This window comes from Drosophila mauritiana, chromosome 3L (assembly GCF_004382145.1).
Source record: "Drosophila mauritiana strain mau12 chromosome 3L, ASM438214v1, whole genome shotgun sequence".
NCBI lineage: Eukaryota > Metazoa > Arthropoda > Insecta > Diptera > Drosophilidae > Drosophila > Drosophila mauritiana.
Window position 1 is genome coordinate 17026601 of NC_046669.1, and position 23070 is coordinate 17049670.

At 41.2% G+C, this 23070-nt stretch overlaps 7 protein-coding genes across 10 annotated transcripts; 5 read left to right on the top strand and 2 right to left on the bottom strand.

The window, feature by feature from the left end:
* The first annotated feature begins 3336 nt into the window (after positions 1–3336).
* LOC117139756 (MICOS complex subunit MIC13 homolog QIL1) lies at positions 3337–4150 on the top strand. Its single transcript, XM_033302322.1, has 2 exons — positions 3337–3516; positions 3577–4150. Exons 1-2 carry the CDS (start codon positions 3506–3508, stop codon positions 3932–3934), a joined length of 369 nt encoding a protein of 122 aa, XP_033158213.1. The 5' UTR covers positions 3337–3505; the 3' UTR covers positions 3935–4150.
* On the top strand, positions 4123–11985 carry LOC117139752 (glycine receptor subunit alpha-4). 2 transcript variants are annotated; one of them, XM_033302317.1, is made up of 7 exons: positions 4123–4207; positions 9867–9985; positions 10046–10444; positions 10510–10668; positions 10724–10879; positions 11122–11501; positions 11564–11982. In XM_033302317.1, exons 2-7 carry the CDS (start codon positions 9898–9900, stop codon positions 11804–11806), a joined length of 1425 nt encoding a protein of 474 aa, XP_033158208.1. In that variant the 5' UTR covers positions 4123–4207; positions 9867–9897; the 3' UTR covers positions 11807–11982. The 2 variants fall into 2 exon arrangements, with proteins under 2 accessions (XP_033158208.1, XP_033158207.1); XM_033302316.1 differs by lacking the exon at positions 4123–4207 and adding an exon at positions 8131–8204 and having other exon boundaries at positions 11564–11985.
* Positions 11986–12448: 463 nt separating this feature from the next.
* On the top strand, positions 12449–13232 carry LOC117139757 (cytochrome b-c1 complex subunit 8). The gene is made up of 3 exons (XM_033302323.1): positions 12449–12558; positions 12833–13017; positions 13074–13232. The coding sequence occupies exons 2-3, from the start codon at positions 12843–12845 to the stop codon at positions 13166–13168; spliced, it is 270 nt and encodes an 89-aa protein (XP_033158214.1). The 5' UTR covers positions 12449–12558; positions 12833–12842; the 3' UTR covers positions 13169–13232.
* A 426-nt stretch (positions 13233–13658) lies between these two features.
* LOC117139758 lies at positions 13659–13997 on the top strand. The gene has a single exon (XM_033302325.1). It carries the CDS (start codon positions 13753–13755, stop codon positions 13915–13917), a length of 165 nt encoding a protein of 54 aa, XP_033158216.1. The 5' UTR covers positions 13659–13752; the 3' UTR covers positions 13918–13997.
* Positions 13998–15220: 1223 nt separating this feature from the next.
* On the bottom strand, positions 15221–16338 carry LOC117139755. Its single transcript, XM_033302321.1, has one exon. The coding sequence runs from the start codon at positions 16225–16227 to the stop codon at positions 15367–15369; it is 861 nt and encodes a 286-aa protein (XP_033158212.1). The 5' UTR covers positions 16228–16338; the 3' UTR covers positions 15221–15366.
* An 18-nt stretch (positions 16339–16356) lies between these two features.
* Positions 16357–17646, top strand: LOC117139753 (E3 SUMO-protein ligase NSE2). Of its 3 annotated transcripts, none has more exons than XM_033302319.1 (2): positions 16357–16780; positions 16842–17646. In XM_033302319.1, the coding sequence occupies exon 2, from the start codon at positions 16892–16894 to the stop codon at positions 17591–17593; it is 702 nt and encodes a 233-aa protein (XP_033158210.1). In that variant the 5' UTR covers positions 16357–16780; positions 16842–16891; the 3' UTR covers positions 17594–17646. The 3 variants fall into 3 exon arrangements, with proteins under 3 accessions (XP_033158210.1, XP_033158211.1, XP_033158209.1); XM_033302320.1 differs by having other exon boundaries at positions 16735–16780; positions 16859–17646; XM_033302318.1 differs by having other exon boundaries at positions 16762–16780; positions 16887–17646.
* Positions 17647–17685: 39 nt separating this feature from the next.
* On the bottom strand, positions 17686–18503 carry LOC117140397. The gene has a single exon (XM_033303264.1). It carries the CDS (start codon positions 18415–18417, stop codon positions 17806–17808), a length of 612 nt encoding a protein of 203 aa, XP_033159155.1. The 5' UTR covers positions 18418–18503; the 3' UTR covers positions 17686–17805.
* Between the last annotated feature and the right edge of the window lie 4567 nt (positions 18504–23070).

The window sequence follows — 23070 nt, forward strand, 5'->3', positions numbered from 1 at the left end:
TAGCAAAATAAATATTGAAAGAAATGGCATAAAATTATAAAAGCCGTGTCCACAACGAGGAAAACTGCCATTGGCAGACTGAAGTGAAAGTGGAGTCCCCCTGCCCCTCCTCTGCGGAAAGTCCAGTTTTCCCGCCTCCCCCCAAAGCGCCAATAAATTTTATGCACTATCACACGCACACACCCACATACACACAACCGCTTGCTGAGTGCGTAAGCTGCTTAAGGGAAATGAAAGTGGAAATGGAAAGGCAAAAGAAAAGCGCGGGGAAATTGCGGTCAGTGTGTTGGTCAGACTTTGAAAGCGAATCCCGTGGTGGAGTTTGCATTATTCAAGTAAAAAAAGGCTGGCAAAAATATAAGGAACCAAAAAGCCATCGACTTTTATACATTTATCTCGCAAAATGTTTGGCAACAGAAGGGCAAAAGGTGGTCCAGCAGTAGCCGAAGTACAACAATAACTGCGGAACCATTGATAAGATAAGTGCCGGTAATAATTCCTTCAAATCCGCTTGAGCCTCTTTTCAATCGGAGGTTGTTTTTTTATACTCGTAAGAGCTTAGGAGTAACTATATAATATATAACTTAGCTTAACTTGTACAACCTAGAATAACTATTATAACTATCTAATTAATATTTTGAAATACAAAGTTTTTTAAGGAGCTGATTGAGCAGAGATTGATTAATTGACACCATTTTAAACGACCTTCTTCTTCAAATGCTCCCACATTTCCTAATTATATATCATATTCCATTAATAATGAAACCCTAACTATCCCTATAATCACAAAATTGCAACAGTAGGCCCTCGAGTAGTGGCCAGCATGGGAAGACATTACAAATTTGCCGGCGACGCGTGTCTTTATTTAAAAACCCCGATCTCGACCCCAAATAACAATCACGCCACATAGAGTCAGTTTTTACACAAAACCCGAGCACATTTTACACCAAAACCCCGGCATTTTCCTTATCGCCAACACCCCGGGAAAACCCTAAGCCGCAGGCAAACACAGACGCGTGCGCCAATAGTATCGATATCGAATAGGTAAACGAGATCCATAAAAAAGCGTAAGATACTGCTGGATATACTCGATTGTACGAGTATGCGTGTTTGCGGCACGGGTAGTTTGCGTTTTCGGTTTTAAAAACCATTTGGACCCTACATATGTACATTCGTACGTATCTCGGAATTGTGGCAGCTGCTTGTCGAATGGGAAATGTGAAATGCAGACGCGTGCGAAGAGCGAGTGGTGCCCCCAAAAGTTGTCAAAGTAAACGACATAAATTTCATTAGAGTTTACAATGCGCTGCATTGTTGCACATGGAAACCCTGGATAGACTATACCATATACAAACTCGTAAAGGGTTGCCCGATTGGACAGTTTTTCGAAAATGTGTAAAATTTAGCCCAAAAGTGAGAGGGGTCACCCAAATTACTTTTGAGCGCAAATGAAGCGAACTGAATGCGAAATTGAAATCCTCTAGCAAGAGACTGCAAAGGGGTATAGGGTAAGGGTTATAGGCTATAGGGTAAGGGGTAATGGGTAAGTGCTGAACCCTTGCCCGCTGAAAAGTTGCAATTTTCCGTGGATAATGCGAATTTTGCAACAAACATTTTCTTGACATTTTCCGCATAAAAATCTAGCTGGGTCGTGGATTAGGGGCGCCGGGGGTAAAAAGGGTCACCCAGTGCGCCGCTCATTGTGTAAATAAAGGATCAGGCGAATGCAACCAACTGTCACACGTCCGTGCGAAATTAATAAATTACATTTTCTCTATTTTTTTTCGCGCAAAAATACTTGCCAATTTTTTAACCCAAAACGCCAGGGGAGTGGGGGAATTTAATTTTCGGGTGCACGAAGGGGTTGCGCAACGCATTAACTGAGCCCATTAATAAGCGTAGCCAACCCCGGATGACACGTGGGTCACTGTCGCCCGACCTGGAAAAAGGACAAGAGCGACAGGCGGCGCGAAAATGGGTGAAAAATAACAAAAGGAGCACCCAGCAAAAAACAGTGGAAAACTGGTAAAAAAAAAATAGAGGAAGCCCGTTAAATTTCTCACTCGATTTGAAATCGGGACTTTTCAATAAATTGGCACAAACCTTGGCAGTTACCAATTCTTTGTTCGCCAGGCAATAATCCTCTTAACTGCAGCGAGTGTCGCAAAATTGGAACAATGCCGCGGGGAAAATGAACACGTTGCATAGGGGCACCAGTAGTAGCTGCGCCCTTGCCTCCTTCCGCTCCTTGTTAAGTAAATGAGATTTCAGTGGGAAACAAAGGCGGAAGCCTCCTTGGATAAGCCGGCAACTAGGACGGACCAGGAAGCTTCCCTGATTAGGAGAACAATAACTGCAGCACGATGCAAAGTTAATCAGCGGATTCCTCACTATTGCTTCAGTTCGTCAATTAACGTTAGCTAATACCAATTTTCGAACTACGTTGGTTCTAAACTGTAGTTTTGATGTCTGCAGTTTGATTAAACTTAATTGATTATAATCAATACAGCTAATGTGTAAATTAGTTGTGACACAAATATATGCATTATATTTAAATTCATGTGGTAACACAGTTTGACTAATTATAATTATTAGTAATATATTTTAAATAAATTCCGAAAATAATCGATGCATTTTTTAGTTTGTAATTCTTCTAACTATTATTTTAAATTTATCCCATCTTAAAATGAAGAATTAGCATTTTGGAGAATGCGGAATGGCATGGAGCTTAAACTTCAGTCCTCCAACTTCGTAATTATAAAAATAGCCTTTACGTTGGCTGATAAACATTCGAATATTTTAATAAGATAATTTAATAAGATAAATAGAAAGAAAGTGTCTCTTTCGTACCCTCAATGGATGGGAGCAATTAAAATAATTGATGTCTTAAATATATAAATTCGACCCAGAAGTATGAATTCAACTGCTAAAGATCTTAAATAAAATCTTACTGGGCCAGCAGTTATGGAAGGAATATGGAATATTTTATAAACAGTATTTGAATGCATTGAAATCGTTAAACAATAAATAATATTAAATATGATGCCAATAATTTCGGTTGAATCAAAAGGGGTGGGCACACAATCAATTTTTTAAGAAATATAAATCTAATAAATATGCATTGTGTATTCATTTAAATAATACTTCGAAAAGGATATGGCTTACGTAAATGTTTCACCACCCGCGGCCAACAATTAAATATTATTATTATTAATTAATACCCCGTAAATTTTAAATAAATAGTGTAACTTTGCTAGGTGCGTGTCTAGATTACGTTGGCGGTTCGAAACCTCACTGAATCTGTAAATGTATAACAAGCTGGTCACACTACAGCAGCAGAATTTAGCTGTTAGGTAGACACGGTCACTCCGACAATAATATGAAGTAGAAAAACAAGGAATTTTCCAAAAATTTTGAACGAAAACGACCAGACTGCTATTGTTTGGATACACCCAAAGACCGCAATAGACTGTCACTCTCTTTTCCCCAAAACAAACGAATCAACATGGTTCTAGGGTAAGTCCGTATGCTTTCGCTTAAGGCTTACGTAAGCCTGACACTTCGAATCCTTTCTAGATTTCTGGTGCGCGGCAGTCTGGTGGCCGCAACCGTCTACTACACACAAAAGGTGGGCATCTGGGGAGACTCTGACCAGTCGGACAAGCTGTACAACGACATCAAGTCGGAGCTGCGTCCGCATGTCCAGAAGCTGGAGAAGCAGCTGCCCTTCGAAGTGCCGCAGTTGCCCAAAACCGGCGAGATGCGCTTCCTGGCCAAGCACTACTACAACGAGGGCGTGAAGAACACCTTCCGCTTCATCCACATGCTGCCCTGCTACGCGGGCAGGGGCCTCAAGAAGGTCAAGGACACGTTCCAGGACTTTGCCCAATCCCCAGCTATCGCCGGCGGTGCGGAGTCCAGTCCGCCGAAGTAACTTAACCCACTGCTCTTCAATGGCAGGCTGTTTTCGTGTTAGCTCATAGTTAGCCTATTGAATAATGTCGTTGTAATGTGTCGTTATTCCTCGATCCGCTGCCCAGCGGATAAGCGACTATAGATCTGTTCTCGACGTACTGAAACGCATCGAACTGGAACGTCCAGTTTAGAAATAAACAATTCTACGTGGTAGGCGGTAAGATCGCACTCAAAACGATGATGTATTCATTTGGGTGCACGGCAAGAAACTGCAGTTTGAACACAATCTCAGGTAAAATGGAATTTAATATTCAATTTATACAAATATTATCGCTTATAAAAGTCTATCAACCGTATTTCAATAAGGAAAGATATGATTTGAAAAAGAAGAGCATGGGACCGCAATCTTTAAGTTCATCATATAATAGTATTATTCTTGCTTTTTTCGGTGTAGTTAAAAAAGAACCCTGTTACTTTAGTGATATGTGCTTCTATAAATATCCAGGCGAGCTGCTTTTTGCGCTCCACTAATTAAGATCTTTTCGTGTCCACGTAAGAAGTCTGTCAGAGCACACTCCCCAAACAGGGCGGTGCAAAGAAAACTGATTTATGAGCCCACTACCGCTCCGGTTTTTGCGCCAGCTCAGACTATTAGATCTTTTATTTGGATCTAATATTTGGTCAGCTATAAAACCGGGGAAACCTGTCACGATGATTAGTCTTCTCCAAGCACGTGAACAGGCTTCGTTTCTGTATTTCCAACATGTCAGATATCCGAAAGTTCTCCCACACAACTGGTTTGATATCACTTGTACATCTTTCTTCTCGCTGATAACACGAAATTATTGCTGTAAACAATATGATGTTTGAGATCGGCGATGGTTATAGAAAAGATGGCCGACTCTTGTTCAACAGAACGGCGATAAAGATCTCAGCCAGCGTTGGTTTTGCCTCAACTGAGTCAGCCCGCCATGGTTGGCATTTTACAGCAGCTTCCGCTATGACAGCACGTTACGCATACGCCCCAGTGGCAAGAGCAAATATTAAACATTACCTTAGCGGGCGCAACGAATGAGAGTCCACAGACGTCATTGAAGGCGAACGTACGCCGGCAGCTGATAACAGTTTAGTGCCACAATTTGGCTACCAGGAGTCAGATAGATAGAACCAGTCCAAGTTTTATTAAAAAACCAGTGAAAAAGCACCACGAGATAGAGCCTCCTGACCATCTCGGTTCGTTTGGCTGTCATCGCTTTAAATTTAGGCACCCACTTGAGACTGCGACCGTGCTGTGCTGTGATTATCTCCACGGTAATACTACACGTTTTTAATTTCGATTATTTGATTATTTGCCATTCTATTTATGATATTTACCCAGTGTCGCTGACGCTGGCTTCTATTTACATAGCCCCACCATGTTCTTAATTAATTAAACTTTTCGCTTGTTTATTGGCCAAGACGACCCAAACACAAGCAACTGTCTACTGCCTGCCAGGGAGCAGATGTTGTTGTCTCCAGATAAAGAATCTTCCGCCTCAGTCCTCCGGCCCCCCAGTCAGCCGAGGTGCAGGTGACTCATCTGCTAGGTGAGATAAAGCCGCAGATCGGAGATCTCAAGGAACCTCAAAGATCGAACCGCATCACGCCATCGTCAACACGTGCTCACCAGGATCACAGTGGATGCGTCCATGGAAACCCAATATTTGGGGCAAACACACATAAACCCATTGCCAGCGACCCACAAAATCGGTGCAAATATCAATATAACCTTTAAACACCTCCGCCGGATTCACATATTCCATTTGCCGTGGCAATGACTCCGGTAAACAGGCGCAAATGGGTGATAAGCGGGGGCCAAGTTCTGCTCTTTCCTCGCCCAAATTGGCTAAATAGAGCACTGGTGCTTGTTTGCCTTGGCAATGCGAACAATAATTAAATAAGCCTTCTTGTTAAATATTCGCAGTTCAAATTTGCTCAGCCACGAGCATTTCATTTAATTAAAGTTCCCAAAATAACCACGATAAGAGGTGAGAAGTGAGAGGAGTCCAGCGAGGAATCGACGCAGGTAAATGGACCATAAAAAAAATTTATTTTACTTCGGAATATCTACTATCTAATATCTACTACTACTCAAAAGAAATGAAAATATCTATATCCTCCACACAGCAGCATCTTTTCGAATAGCTAACAAATAAAGTAATTTGGCAAATGTTACAGGTAATTTTATCTGATATTCCATGCAAAGCACTTGTCCAGCCCGTAGATCTCTGGGAATTAACGAATAAATCATTCAAACATAACCAGCGTCAATCACGAACCACTCAAGTTTCAGACTACCAACTAATTGTGTTTGACAAAGCGATATTAACTCATTCCGCTATTGGCCATTTGTCATATATTCAATTATTGTCACACTCTCAATTCTGTGTCACGTCGCGGCTTTAGCTTCGCCTTTGCCTTCGTCAGCTCATTATTATTAACGATATTATGGGCTTTCGGGGTGTGGAGCCCCCGTTCATTCCTCCGACCTTTTGAGCATAATCCCTTGGCCCGATCGTTCAACCAGGAGGATCGCTTGTTACGCCGATAAGATGTGAATAGATTTTGTTTGGGGACAATGGTGGGGTTTGTTGAACCTGCGCCGCCCAAGTGCACGGAGTACCCACTAGCTGCCAAGTGGGATTCGATCATTTGCCGATCTAGCGATGGATCGCAAACAAGGCCAAAAGCGTGGGCAAACATTACAGGCTTAATTAGAAGCGCGGGTGGCTGGGCACTTGGATCAAACAACCAGACCCATATGACTTATCATCCATCCACTGGTTGGGTACACACTCCGAGATATGTGTATGCTAAATGCCTGGAAACAAGACGCGAAATCCGACTGGCAGCGCCTTCATAAATGTTGCCATTATTTATTCTGATTCGGTGCATTTTCCAGTGCGACTTCCATACCGGTTTGCTAACAGACGCAACTGCAATGCTTCCGATTTGTACACCGCGGAAAAGTGCCATTTTCATTTAATCGATGTTACCTTTCATAAATGGCTTTAAAAGCTTATTTCAAGATCCTTAGCACCTATTTTATCCTTCTTCTAACCTGAAACAAATCTAAGAAATGCTTAGATAGTTTTAGAGTTTTCTCTAGCTTGTTTTGCCTGTAAATGGCATTTAACTTGGTTTTTATACTGCTGCGAGTCTAATAAAAGGGTAAATACTAGCTTTGTTGTTTTTTGTTAGGCGCAAAACAATATTAAATTGAGTAGGTGTTTGTAAACAAATAGCTGTCAAGCTAACTCTTCTTTCAAGGCCTGCTTGATCCAAGCCCAATATGATATACATCTTGTGGATATTATTTATTGAATACTACAAAATCAACTTAACCTTTTGATATATTTAAGTAACTACAAGTTAGTAAGAAGGGAATATTTATTATTACTTAATAAATGGTATGGGTTGCAGAAGTGTAGCTTTCTCGTGCAAGTTCGAGTTTCTCAAATTAAGGCGCCAGTCAAAAAGATTGCCTTACATCCAGATGAGAAATGTATCTACATCTTTAATAGTTTTTCTCCGAGTGGCAAACGCACGCGGGTGAGTACGTCTAGTATATGGTCTATAGAATGCTTATAAGTGAGGCGATCCCCAATCGACCCTGCGCTATTGCCTTCCAGCTCTTGACCAGCTAACAATATCTACTGCTGCTGCTGTTTGTATTGAGTGGTTCGGTTGGGAGTTGCGACTTGGGAGTAGAACCATCGCATCGTATCGTATCTGCCGGTCTTATCAGGCCCGAAAAAAGCCGAGAGCTTCTCCGCCCACAACTCAGTGTGTTTTGGATCGTCGGCAGAGGCAGTGGCAGTGGCAGTGGCAGCGGCAGAGGCAGAGCGTTACCTGGTATTTCTCAACCACTAGGGGGCGCAAACGCGACGCGATCTCAAACCGCCGACGAACGCAGAGCGGACAGAGCGACTCGTCCTCGAGGGAGCTGCGGGAAATTCGTAAATAAAGTCGCCGTTCGACGTGGATTTGCATTAATTGCAAAGTGAATGTGTGAAGTGAATGTGCGAGGAGATCGTGTGAAACATGAGCATATAGTTTGACAAGCCAACGAAATCGAATCATTTCGCTAGCGGCCAGACAAAGTAAAAGTTGTAAACCTCCCACCAAATCAAAAAAAAACGGTTTAAATTGTAAAAAAAAAAAGAACTAAGCCACATGATGAATCTGCATCTGAACCAAACCTTTTGGATCACGCTGATCTTGGTCCTCAGCATATGGACTTCAGTTGGGTAAGTTTTGACGGGGAAACACCCAGCACCCAGCAAACATCTTACAAATCATTCAACCTCCAGCAATGCTCCGATAAAGATACTTTTTGGTGGAACTGTCTAAATTTAGATAATAATTTGCTCTCACGTTACTTTTTTTTCGCCGTAAGTGGAAGTAACTTTCCCAAAATTTATCAAACATTGCACCTTCGTTCGATGAGAACCTTACTCATGGCAGAAGAATATTCTCTTCTGGAAATAACAATATTTTGCCAAAATTTCCATCTCGTATTTGTTAAGAAAGCCACTGACAAAGGCTTTAAACTAAACGCGCAATTAAACATAAGCATAAGATGTCAACAGATATAGTCGAATTGAATAAACAACATTTCGTCGAAAATTCCCATCTAGATCATTTTGATAGGGGTGCTTCAAAAAGGTTGTCTGATAACGTTTCCCAAAGAGATTCAAGAGAAAATGTTTACATGGATGCTGATAAAAAAAGGGTTACGCATGAAAAATGTGGTAACCTTTCATGTTAACATGTTAACATTTCCTGTAACCCCTTTCCTTGGGAAATCTCAGATGCGTGGGTTTTTCCAGGTCTTCTATTCATATGCTTTTGGAATTCCCCCAAAGCCCCTGATAAATCTTCGCCGATTTGCGTAAACAAATCTTTAGATTAGAATTTAATTAAGATTTTCTCGAAGGTGCAGAAGGTAACGGACCGAAAAGTATTTACAGTCGGCGCTACTCCTTTGATGTGCGAAAAAGGTCGCGGAACGGTGAAATTTTCTTATCGGATAAGTTCAAGATCTAAGCGCTTTATCAACAGGGCTATAATTAGTTTCCTGCTGGGACGGGACCAGGTCAACTCGATTAATTGAATTAAAACATTTTGTTGTTGCGCAAGCAGGCAAACACATACAAACAACTAAGTAACGAAATAAAATGCAAGTTAAATAACGAGCGCCATATGAGGAGACAAATATTTTGCTATTATTTATTTTTATTCAGCCATTTATTCTGCTGTTTGACATTTTAAGGTAGCTGCAAATGAGCTTGCACAGCTGCTTAAAGGTGCTCACTGCTCAGTCATGCTAACTCCCCCATAAAAAACCGAGTGGAGCCGAGTGAAATCATTTTGAGTACTATCGGAAAATGTTCATTTAATTTCATAATCGAAGTTATTCCAAAAAATCGACATACTTTAATTTACTGATTGTAAATGTTCCCAGATAGATTCATTGCCTAAAAGGGCGGAGATTTCACGAGTTGTTCAAATCGCCTTTCTTTTTGAGCTACTGTAAGTTGCTAAACACTACTTCCTTTTGTAAAATAACAATTGTACTTAATTCAAGCTGTTATTAGGAGGCAAAAAGTCTATGTTTCACCATTGTGATCTGAAAAGTATTAGCGTTTTTTAAGCTTACCAAATAATGTCATTTAGGATCGCTCTCGAAACAAACCTCTTATTAACAGAACAATTAAAACTTGCCTTGGTTAACCGAATTGTTGTCTTTATAAGCGTATTGTTAAATAATTTTCAGTAAGGCAGTCTTAAAGTTTTGTTCTTCTGAGTAAATGGGTTCTACAATAACACGAAGGCTACATTACATTTCTTCACTGCTCTGAAAGAACCTTCGTCTAAGGATTAACACTAAACTTAATAACTTTTTGTAGGGTCCAAGCCGAGGAAGAGGAGTGTCCTTCTATGGCGGACGCGGGAAGCTTGCAACAGACCCAGCTCATCCAGCGATTAACACATGTCTGCCGCTATGATCGTCTGGAAAGACCTTTTGGTATACATTTTGAATATTCGAATGTATAGAACTCAGTTTAATACATGTTTCCCTACACAGAATATGACTCTGATGGAAAACGTCTGCCCATTGTGGTGAAGACGCGTATCTACGTGTATTTCCTGCAGAACCTCAACTCCGACCTGCTGCAGTTCAAGATGCACGCGCTGCTGCAGCTGCGATTCCAGGACAAGCGGCTAGCTTACAAGGCGTTCAATCGCAGCGACAACATCCTGGGCCAGAAGCACCTGAGCGAGCGCCTCTGGCTGCCGCACATCTTCTTTGCCAACGAACGGGAGTCCAGCATCCTGGGCACGGACGAGAAGGACGTCCTGACTTCGCTTTCGCCCGAGGGAAACGTGATCATCTCCACGCGCATGCAGGCCAGTCTCTACTGCTGGATGAACTTCCAGAAGTTTCCCTTTGACCAGCAGTTCTGCTCCACGGTCCTGGAGAGCTGTAAGTTATGAGTTTTCTTCGCAGGATTCAAGCGTGTATATTTACTTCCCTTATATTTATAATAGGGATGTACAACACTTCCGATTTAATTCTGGAGTGGGAGCCGCACACACCCATCTCCTTTGATCCGGAAATGAGACTCACTGAGTACAATATGGCCCAGTTCTGGCACAACACTACGATTGTGGAGTCGGATGGGAACAATCTGCGGCATGGGGCTTTTGGTGCGCATACGAGGAGTTTGTTGGAGGATTCTTTCTTAATACTGTTTCCTTGCAGCTGGTAACTATAGTTCGCTGAGCTTCACGGTCAATCTCAAGCGAGAAATTGGCTTCTATCTGCTCGACTACTACCTGCCCTCCATGATGATCGTGGCCATCTCTTGGGTGTCCTTCTGGTTGCAGGCGGACGCATCTCCTCCGAGGATTATGCTAGGTAATTACATTTAAATACTAATTACTTAAGCAACATTTCGTATTCGAAATCCATAATTAATTTGTTGACCTGCAACACAGTGCGTATGTGTAATATTATCTTAGAACATTGCGCATACGTCATGTTGAGTCACAGAATAATTGATTGCTTAAATTAAAGGAATAATTACTCCCTCTTAGAAAGAATTTAGTAACTCGAAATGATTTTGATGACTCACTTATACTGATTTCCCATGCTTTTAGGGACCAGCACCATGTTGTCGTTCATCACGCTTTCCTCATCGCAGAGCAAGAACCTGCCCAAGGTGAGCTACATAAAGGTGTCGGAGGTGTGGTTCCTGGGCTGCACCTTCTTCATCTTCGGCAGCCTGGTGGAGTTCGCCTTCGTCAACACCATTTGGCGCCGCAAGGAGAACATTGAGCTGAAGAAGGTCAACAGCAAGTACATCATAAAATCCACATTGACACCACGACCGGCCCGTCGTCAAATTGGCGGAAGTTTGAGCAACGAATCTAGGGCGAGATCGTGTTCCAGTTTGGACAACATTGTGTCCAGCACGGAGAGCGTGCGGAATGGCAATGGCACTGTGAATCAGGGCTTCAACAACTACCTGACAGTGCACGTAAGTACTCCAGATCGATGTCTTCACAAGTATATATTTTTAATTATTTCTCATGTCCTTAGCCCAATTTGCCCATCATAAGAACGGAGTGCGCAGAGGCGGATACAGTGTCTATCTGCAGTGCGCGTACGAACAATGATCACATCGTGGATGTGGACAAGGATAAAAAGGACACGCCGCCCACTTTCACCACCATGACACCGCAGGAGATCGCCATGTGGATAGACCGGCGGTCTCGATTTCTTTTTCCGGCCATGTTCCTCGCCTTCAACGCTCTGTATTGGACCTTCGTCTATGTTTTGTAAGCGGATGTGGGCAGATGCCGCCGCTTATGTGAAATCTTGTCTATTTGTGTAGTCCTGCTCGCGCAAATAATTGTTAAATTGTAAGATGCATCATCTCATAGCTGTATAAATGTTAATCATTAATAAAGGAATAAACTTAATCTCAACATTGTTAAAAAAGGGTAATATGACAGGAAAAATATTCTCGCTTGACAACTCATTTTAATCCATTGCATTTTGAATACATTAAAATTATTTAGAAAATATTTTACATAAAATGGGGTATATGTGCCATCTTTAAGGGCCAGCTTGAATACTTCTGTATGCCTAATCACAGAAAATTAAGTAAAAAAGATAAGTAGCCCTCGATTTTACAATTCCATGTGTCTATTCTGTCTATTAATTTGAATAAATATAATCTTTTCGTTCACGAAATTTAAGTTTGTAAACCGCTCCATATTCTTTTACGACTAAGGTAAGATTTTATGCCACTAAACAATTATGTTATACATTATTTTAATATTATATTCTAATAAGATCCACTATCCACACAATTAAGGTGTATATCCGCGCAGAAAGTCTACAAAAGTTACACTGCCTGGTGGTGGCCTGCACTTAGCTTCTGTCCAAGACATCAACCTTCAAAAGCGGCATATTTAGGACATTTTTCAAAAATAAAGCCTAACTGTTTGGCATGTTCAAGCGGCCCGTCCACGGTCACACTGGTTGAGACGAGTCGAGAGGAAATTGCAGCGTAAAAGTCGAATTTCAAGGTAAAAATTTGGCATCATAATCGTTGCAATGGCAGGTGCTGGCTCTAAAAATATGCACAATTATGGGCTGCCAAAAGTGCAGAGATCGCGCCCAGTGTTAGACGTACTCGGCCGCCTTCATCGGCGGAGCAGTGCGAAAATTACATAACCTCCGGGTGCAGCAAATATAGGAGCACCACCAGGGCCATAATGTTTATAATAACGATCTGTGTCTTCATACAAATCCTGGTGCACTTCCTCTGCGGTTGCTAATTGAAGCTCTTACCACCCGCAGCCCCACAACCATGCGTCTATCCTCGATCCTGAATGGCCAGCACTTTGGCAACCTGGCCAAGGTGCACGGCATCGTCACCTACAAGCTGTCGCCCTTCGAGCAGCGCGCCTTCGCCGGAGCGATCAGCAAGGGATTGCCCAACATGGTGCGTCGCTTCCGCTCCAACGTCTTCATCGTGACTCCCCGTAAGTAAACCGCTCGGGATTCCCATTAAACCGTATTGTAATACCCAATTTTTTAGCCTTCATCGTGGGATACCTGATCTACGATCTGACCGAACGCAAGCACACCGCCCTGCTGCGCAAGAACCCCGCTGACTACGCGAACGACGAATAAGCGTCCCAACTAGCAGATAGTTATGTTAAACTAATTAATAAAACTAAACCCACAGTTCAAGAGAGTTGTGTGTTTCGGTTGCTGGAAGGCTAAACAACAAAGGCTTTGTACTCAGAAGTTACAAGTTGTATAAGCATAAGTTTTTGTTAAATTTCTTCCGTTTTATTGCTCTGTTTGCTAAACAATTCTAAAAAGATTCTTTTTAAAAGAATTTGTTTTTCTGGAGGAGCAGCATCAGCTGTTTCCCAGACTTGGTTTTGAGCCCAACTCAACTCACCCTGCAATGTCTCAAATTAAAATTACGAAAAATTCATATGAGAATTTCGAAGAAAAAACTACATGGAGGCAATATATTACGTTTTAATAATAAAATCAAAATCTTATTTGTTATTAATATTTGGTAGCGGTCTATTTAGCATAGACACTCACCCACTAGAGTTGCCCAGAGAGTGAAACTTCGAAAGTCAGACGAAACAATCGATGAGTGAGAAAAAGTAACTAGTCCCATCTCTAGCCACCGATCAGCTGTTTGCAAACAAAATATTGGCGTTCTAATTAGTTATTGCTTCGATGTTAGTGCATTAATGGACTGCTGCGGCAACGAAGTGCGCAGCGAGAGTATCTACAACATGCTACAGGCCCTGGTGGACTCGAAGGTGATCGACGTGCAGCTTTTGTCGATTGCCGTGGGCATTTTCTTCGTGGTCATGCTGCTGAAAAACAATTTTCGCAGCTTTTCTGTCACGTAGATGGATCCAGTTTAGTGTTTAATATATCTCATAATGTAATGTACACTAAGGACTAATAATAACTACCAAAAGCCACCTTGCATCTTGTTTCAGTTCTATGGTTTTTGGAGCACTCCTCGAGGCAGTGACGTCACTCACATTATATGTGTAATATTTTGGGTGCTAGTACGTACTCGTGCTTTTTTCGGTCTCAGGGTCGTCGTTTTATTTCGGAGGTGTTTGCACAACAACACGCCCAACCCCAAAAATATAATTGTTTTCGAAGGCCGGGTGAACTGGTTTGACGGCCCCCGAAACTTCCACGGAACGTGCAAAAAAAAAGAAGAAAATAGAGTCCAGAATTGGTTAATTTCATCATTAGGCAACTGTGATTCATGGCAAGCTGTCTTGCGATAAGATAGATAGCTTATTCGAATACTCGAAGTAAGTCCTACTTGGGAACCCGCTTTCTCATCCAAGAACTGCTGAACTTTTGCCCCAATTGCCGGAGTAGAAGCCATATCCAATCACACTCAATTGCTATCCACAAACGATTCCAATTGACCGGCGATTGATTGCCCAATGTCTGCACGCACTTCCTGGTGCAGCATTAGAATTCAATAGACGCCCGACTTCAGCTGGCTCCGTTCTGCAATCCCGCACTGACTCATTGCCCGGCACTTTCAGAATTTATGCAATACTGCGGTACGTGCTCTTATGCTAAAATATTGCATTAGAACACCCAGCGAACGTGACTTGATTGCAGGGCTAGAAATTGCAGCACTACCTTTAAGCCCTCGGATAAGCTACTAAGCCAAGTCTACCTATTCTCCTGATTAGTGCTGTTTATACGAACATGAGGGATCCCACAAATATCCTTACACGTCAACTGATAGTCCTGCAACTGTCTAATCCTTCACATAACATGAAATCTACCTATCTTCACAGCTTACTAATTTCCAACTTTACATCTGAAACCCTGAAACTATTATTCCTATGGTTTAGACAACTACCTAGTAGAGAAACAAAAGAGTTACATCTTTCCTAGTTTATTAGTTCATAATTACGCATTAAACAAAATATTGATTTATACAAGTTCATATGTATTCATTACATCATCGGATTATTCAAACTTTCCCAACAACAAATGCAGTTAAGCTATTGCTTACCACACAAAATTAATCAAAATAAAGCTATCCATTAAGCCGGATCATTAACCCGATTCCATACTGCTGAATGGATAATCCAGCAGGTTGTCAATGAACTTGTAAATCGGGAGTTCCAGGAACTCCGACGCCCGTCGAAAACGAAGTGCTGACTGAAGTTCCGTTTGGTTAGTTTATTCATATACTGTTAATATGAGATCTATATATGTACATAACAATTTTTACAGATATATTCGGTTACAGAAGAAATTTTGTAAAAAGCTTATCTAAAAACCATAAATTTGAATATCCATCAGATAATAGATCATTCTTCGACAGTTGGCTGTTGCTGGTTACTTAACTTATTTTTTAGCGCAGAGGAGAGACAGTCCAAGTTAAGGGATCGGATTTTTGTAGACTTGGGATTCGCCTCAGAAATGGGTGGCTTATCAGAGCCCGTCGAGCTGGAATCTTCCTTATCGCCTTCGCCAAATTTCAGTTTTTTGCGATCACTCTTTCTTTGATCACTCGGCTTGGGAAGTGGTGGCTGTTCGGAAGGGATCGAACTGGCATCAGCTTTATCGACATGGTGGATGTGGATCTTCTGATTACGCTTTTTTTTATCTTTCTTCTTCTGGAGACTTGCCATGATACTTATCATTTCCTCCTGCTGGGCTTCGTACGTGGAGATGATGGCGTTCCGGCGCTCCAGTTTGGCGGTGAGGAAACCCACTTGGTGCTTGAGGCTGTCCACTTCACCAGCCTGCTCGGCAATGGTCTTCATCTCGCGGCGCACCCGCTTCATCTCCTTTTCTACCAGCTCGGCATTCTGCCGGACTTCGGTCATACGTTGCTGATACTTGTTGCGTGTGAGATTGATCTGCTCCTCCAGGAAGGCAATGTACTTCTCCTGCTTAGCCACGTGCTCGTCAAGTTTCTCCAGCTGCTGGCTCAAACGGGAACACTGCTCGGCTCCACCGCACTCTCGCTCATTCCGATTCGATTGAGCTGCGGCTAGTTCGCTCTGTAGAATCTGGATCTCCTGCTCCATACGCGCCTGTAGAACCGCCTGCTCCTGCCGATACTTACGATGTTGGTTGTGCTTGGAGCGCAGCGAGGACACCTCGCCACGCAGGAGAACCACCTCGTTCTCCAATCGGGCTTTGGCCCGATCGTGGTATGGCATCGCGCTGGACAAATCAAATTTTGGTAGTCCAAAACACACGGCTTGTCTATTGGAAAATAGCTTCACGATTGGTGTGTCAATTGGGATTTTGAAGGCATTCAGTGGAGAATCCGAGACTTGACATTTAAAAACTTAAATAAAACGTTGTTATACAGGCATGCTCTGGTAATCGTAACTTTTTCTATTTCGCAATTTATTTTTCACTGCACTTTGATCATTTAAGTAATTAAATTCAAAAGCAATATTTACAAACAACCCTCCCTGGTCCTCCTTTAAATTAATTAATTAATTCTTTTATATTTTATAAGTATTTTTACCTGCCTGTTTCGTTCCACCACCTGATCTGATTTGATATAAAAAAATATTTACTTTTCATTTCAACCATACCAAATTCAAAAATTTCAAACGAATTCGGAAACCGAAAAATCGGTACATTCGATATAAAATCGATATCGTAAAATTCTTACGAAATCGATTACCGGAGCATGCCTGATGCTTCCACTTTACAAACGATTACATTCCACGTGGGATTTGCTTAAAAGCCTAATTTCAGGTAAATATCATCGTTATTTATAAATATAAGTTCATTCAAAGTCCACTTATTAATTCGCTAGCCTAACCGAACCGTCAGTGTTGAACATTTGGATTAAATATTCTAGATAAAATGGAATTCAATAACCTTGCTGATTCCGCACTTTCTACTTTGGTGGAAAACCAAAAGTTCTTCAAGGAAATGTCAGATTTCGTGTCCGATTTCAGCGATGGCGGGAAGATCAAGAAGTTGCAGGAGCAGAGCGTTGGCAAGAGCAAGGAGCACGCCAAGAATCTCCTCAAAATGAAGATCAAGCACGAATCGCTCAAGAAGGCTATGAAGGATGCCAAAGACTCTAGCGCCACCATTGAGGAGTTCGAGGAAGTCTGGAAGGAGCGCTCCGAAGCGGTGGAGAAGAAGCGCATCAATGTCAAGAACCTAGACGAGTTCAAGAACTTCGTGAATGCGGTGGAATCAGCAGCTGGCCAGGCAGGTGTGGAAGCCAATGGTCAAGCGAATGGCACCGGCCATGATGAGGATATTATCATGGAATCCTCCGGTAGCGAGGTCTTCTCGCACTACGATCCCTGGTCCAAGGTCCTGATAAAGAAACCCATGCGCAACAAAATGTGTGGTCACATCTACGACCGCGACTCGGTGATGCCAATCATCATGGACAACTTTGGCATCCGCTGCCCGGTGCTCGGCTGTGCCAACAGGTCCTACATCCAGCCAGATCACCTGGTCGAGGACTCCAATGTCCAGCAGAAGATACAACAGCTCATGTCCAACGTGATCCTTGATGGAAGTGCCTCGGAGGAGGACGAGAAATAGTCAGATAATGATTGTGCGCAACTCCGACCTTGTTGAGAATTAAGATAATAAAAACTGAGATTAAACAAATAATAAATATTATTTATGATATGTTTATTATTGCCATTATTTTATTTTATAACAACTGGTGCTCCTATTAATACATATGTATATGCTAATTTAAGCTGACCACAAAACCCAATGGAACCACAATGTACACACAAGAATATGATTCACAACCTATTCCTGTACCTACTTGTGTTTTCATTGGCGTTCTTGGTCGAACGCGAAATTTTCTTGGACTGAAGATACTGGATCAGCAATTGGTTGGCCGAAGATTGCGGCTTCACTTGGATGTCGCTCCTTTGCAGCTTCTCCACGGCACCGAGCATGTCCTGGCAGTGGTGGCCAATCCGCTTGGCCCGATCCCTTTCGACACTGGCCAGCACCTTTTGCAGATGTGACTCCAGCATGATGGCATTGCTCTTGATGGTGGACACCTGGCGCTCATAGTGCGCCTTTATTCTCTTCATCTCCCGCTGCTGCTTCTCGATGCGACGGGCCTGCATAAGGATTATGTCCGCCAGGTTTTGGCGATCGGTGTGATGCTGCTCCGCCTTACAATCCTGCTGCACCAGGACATCCAATTCTTCCTCGGAGATCGGGCTTCCTTTGTGCTTCAAGATGTAGGAACTCTTATTCCCACCGCCAGTTTGTAGAGACTGCAAGGGTTTCCTAGATGGCCTGGAGGGCATCTTTTGCCGCGAATCTATAGTTCTTCGAGAATATGGCTTTTCATTCGACAAAGCAGGCAATCCATCGTAAATCCTCACGCCCTTGGTCATTTTAAACAATAATTTAGCAACTCGTGAATGTCGTACTGACTCTTAATTTTATTCGAATTAGTTCAAATTTTGTCGATTAAGTGAGGGCAAACGTTGTTTTACCTCTACAAATATTTAAAGGTGGATTGAATTCCTAAGACAATTCTGGTAATAAATAAACGAACTGTTTACTTTTTATGATATAAATGATCGTTTATGAATCGTGCAACACTCAAATCTCTGCAAATATCCTCAAATTGGCAGAAAGTGAAAGGGTCAATCACTTTTTCCCTTTTATTTTTACCGATACTGACCAACTAATCTCAGTTATTTGAAAGTACTATAAAAACCACAAGCAAAATGACTGCAATTTGATAAACTCAGGTTCAAGGTGGGCTCATTTTTGGCCAGATCTTGTCAGAGTTTTCATGATTGTATGGGTTGAACCAGAGTTGAAATTGCCACGCCCACCACTTGAGGCGACCAACCACATGCATATCAACATATACATATGTACATGTATGCATATGAATATTTAAGTAGGTACAACAAATTTGCACTTCTTGTATACTTATCTTGATATCTCTTAAGTAAATATGGTAACATTACTAAAGCAGATGATTATACAATTTTTCAAAAAGGAAAAATTTTTGAAGTTTCATACATTGCTGTTTTCCCACTTTATTCCCTCTTGGTTAGAGTATTCCAAAACCATTGATTTATGCTTTCTTTGCCTTTTGGTAAGCATAATTTGTATATTTTGGGCCGCGATGCCGCACACTTGATAAGGGTTATCGATATGCCCATGGATATATATGCATGCATTATGTGCGACTGATCATTATTTGTTTTCTTCCCATAGCCTGTGCATCGCATTCGCAAGTTGTAAATTATTTGGCAGCAGGAAGCGGATTTCGGATGGTTTTCGGGGTGTGGAATATGAATGGTGGTGGCCGGCGAAAAAAAAGACAATCTTAATATCCTGAATACTCATAAACTCAAAGTACCCCCTTGAGCCATAATTCAAGCTACTTCCTCGAATAATTCGATTCACGGTCCTTCAACACAATGCCAAGGTCTGGTTGTTTATGTCACCATCACTGCCTTTGGCTTTCTATGCCTCCAGTATATTTCTTAATATGACAAAGTTGTTCCCACTTATGCAATTTCCATAAATTCAAGGTCAGCCGTACAATAAAAATCCAGACATCAGATACTATATACTACATACCCGGCACATGTGGACATTCGTCTGGCTACTTTTTCGGCAGCCAAAAGATTGAGAGCTAGAGGAAGAGTAATTTTTCGACAGAGATGCGCGAAAACATCTGCGAATGAAAAATATATAATTTAATAAATAAAAGTAATGAAAATAACTCTTATACAAAGAAATTAAGTCTGATAAATCAAGCGCTTAAATCTTAAATACCATAATGATTTTCATCTAAGGGATTCCAATGATCCTCTGCGTTAATTATTAAAGTCAAAATCATTAATAATTAAATTAAAATCTTTTTGACAAAAAACTGCTAGTAACGATTGGTAGTAGTTGAAATAATAGATTAATACAAATGCATACAAATGTTATCACTGATATAGTTAATGACAATAGCCTTTTAACTACAATGTAATTGATGTACTTGAAAATGTTGATTAAATGTTAAATGTTGATTGGCCTTTGAAAATGTTGATTAATTATATTATAAATTAATAGTATGTGTACTATAACAAACAAATCAAGAACATAATTGGGTTTTTTGTAGTACGAAAAATTATGTGGAATCTTTAACATATAAATAAATAATATAAAATTATATAATATATTATTTTACAAAAATTGCACCGCATTCTAGTTTAGTAAATCAGGACAGATAATCGGTTTAATTAACAGTAGCACCTTAATTTAGCATTTAAATTCACCGATGCAACTAAGTATAAATAATAATTATGAACAGGTTAGGAAACTCCGTACTATTTAATGTATAATTAAATTATTTATTTAATTTGAATTGCGTCAATCAGACTCGCTACTTACTGCCAGCTCTATAAATCCCGCTTATAATATATACAAAATTCGGCTTGGAGAGCGACATTCCCTCACACCCCTCCGACCCCTTTGCACATGCCGAAAAATGATATCAAAATGCGAAATCAAAACAAAGACCCAGAATTTCGGCAGACTAACCCAAACAACATAAAAAAAGGTCCAAACCCGACTAGCATCTAAGCCAAGCACAAAGGAACCACGCAGCAGACAGGGAGCAGACAGGCGAACCCCAAAACCAAACCAGAAGCCCAGGGGCTTTTTTCTGTCTCGTTCTTTTTTTATTTGTATTTTTTTTATGAGCCCCTTAGAAGCGTAGACTTTGGCTAGACGAAATTTGAGATGTCTAAAGGACGAAGGAAAGGCAATCAGAACAGGAGGAGGAGTAGCTGTCAAGTGCCATCGGAAGAAAGGAGGAGATGCAGAGACGGAGCTTGCTGGATTCGTTTGATTTTTTTCTATCAATTTCGGTTTAATTGCATTTAATTTGAATTGCAGACATCGAAATCAGGTTATATTTCTTGTTCGGCTGTGCAGCTTGATTTAATTTGCTCGCTAGACGGCCAAAAATCGACGTAGATATTGCGCAATTTGCTCACCCCGAGAGCAACAATCAAATGCACTCGAAAAGTCAAATAAAAGTGAATTGATTTATGGGCTTTTTGTTTGTTTGCACTAAATATTCTTAGAAAAAATATGGTTACCCGCATAAATCAGAAATAATTACTTGATAGTATAAAATAAAAATATAGAACCGTAGAATCTAGAATTCTTGCAGTCTTTCATTTATCGAAGATTTCACCCACCATTGTATCCTTGCTTCGATTAAGCACTTGCGCATAAATCTGCAGAGGAATCGCCAAAAAGCTGTAGCTTTAGAAAAGAATCAAAACATATGAAATATGCAACAGGCCAGACACTTCGGTCGGAAATTTGCTTTGCAAATTCTGTTGGTTTTTGGCGACAAATTCCAATTTAACAATCGAGCACAGACATCCGTTCTGCGTGCAAATCGCAGATGTATCTATATCGCAAGATACTGAGAGATACAAACGCACACCAAAGTCGGCTGAAAGAACCCTATGCAACATAACTCAGCCGAGCAAACTCAGATTTCCGACAAGGGAACTCCCCAGCTCCTACTCGGTTCCAAAATTTCTGACTTCGACTCTGAGTTATTAAAGAAACGCCATCGAGTGGGGGAAACCAAACACAAAGTTTGTTATGTTGCGCAGGCGCAGCCCAGCAACGCCCTCAAATTCAGGGACTGGGCATCGGAGGATCCGTATGGGGATGCGTATGGGGGAGAATCAGAAGGAGGCATCCGCACAATGTTATTGACCCGTCCCAACGGATCCGTTAGCCATCCTCCGCCCGAATGCCCCGCCCCACCGCACAAATTCTTATTAAGATCAATCAGCTAAATGTCGGTTTTATGCTTAATGCTCATGATTCACACGGGCAGAAGAGTCCAGGAATCGAAACTCCATGTGGCAGCAATTCGACTCTCAGACCCTTAAAACACACCCACTGGTACTCTAATATAATGGATGGAATTCTTCAATTGCAAAATCATTTTTTAAAAAATATTTAAATTTAGGAAACTTGTTTTACTTGTTAGTACTAACTACGTACTATTACCTACTAATTAAAGTGATTCATATTTAAAGATGCTGTCAACGTTAGTAAAATGTATGGTTGGTCTGACAAAAAACTAAAAATTATTATATAAAACATATTAAAATAGTATCTGAATAAATGTACATATGTTACTCCCTCAAGATAATTCTTATTTCCCAAAGAAGTTAAGTTACCCTTCGCATCGATTCCAACTCCAAAAATGCATGTCCCAACAACTTGTATGCGAATATAAATAAAAATGTGCATTTTTGGCAGCCTTTACAAAGTTGTCGGCACGTTTTAATGCTGAGAATTTGAGCAGCTTTTTGCCTTCTTTTCATACTTTTTTGGTTACTTAATTAGTCATGGCAGGCACTCTCGGTGGAAGGGGGCGACTCGGAGTGGCAGAGGCAAGTACCCTTATAACGAATGCAAACTGTATTCGAGCGAGTGGGAGAATGGAGTGAGATCTTATACAATAGTTTTCCCACCCCCCCGCATTTGCTTATCACCACTGACACACATTATAGGCCAGCTCCGACTTTTGATCCGTTCTATTCGCTTCAAACTCATCCAATTCATAAGCGTGCTTCCTGCTTTCAGTCAAGATTAAATAAGAAGTTTTCCCATTCAGCAGTAAAAATTATGAACAATTAGGGGAATCGTTTATAGTAATAAGAATCAATGAAAGTAATTGTATGGCAAGTACAGCTTAAGCTTAAGCTTTTAACCTATTAATTATACGACTATATTAAATATACAAGTTCGTCATAAGGAAGCCCCACTGCACATACACATACCACACCACATTGTGTGCAACACATATAAATGTGCATGTTTATTCCATCTGACAACGGTTGGCGATAAGCCCAACGATGTAGTCAATACAACAAACAATAAGGAACATTTTTGGAGTTTCGTCGTCGACTTTGTCATTATTTGCTCGCCGTTTGTTTACAAGCTGAAACATTGACACACACACATCAGCTGCATCAGCTGCTCGTGCCCCA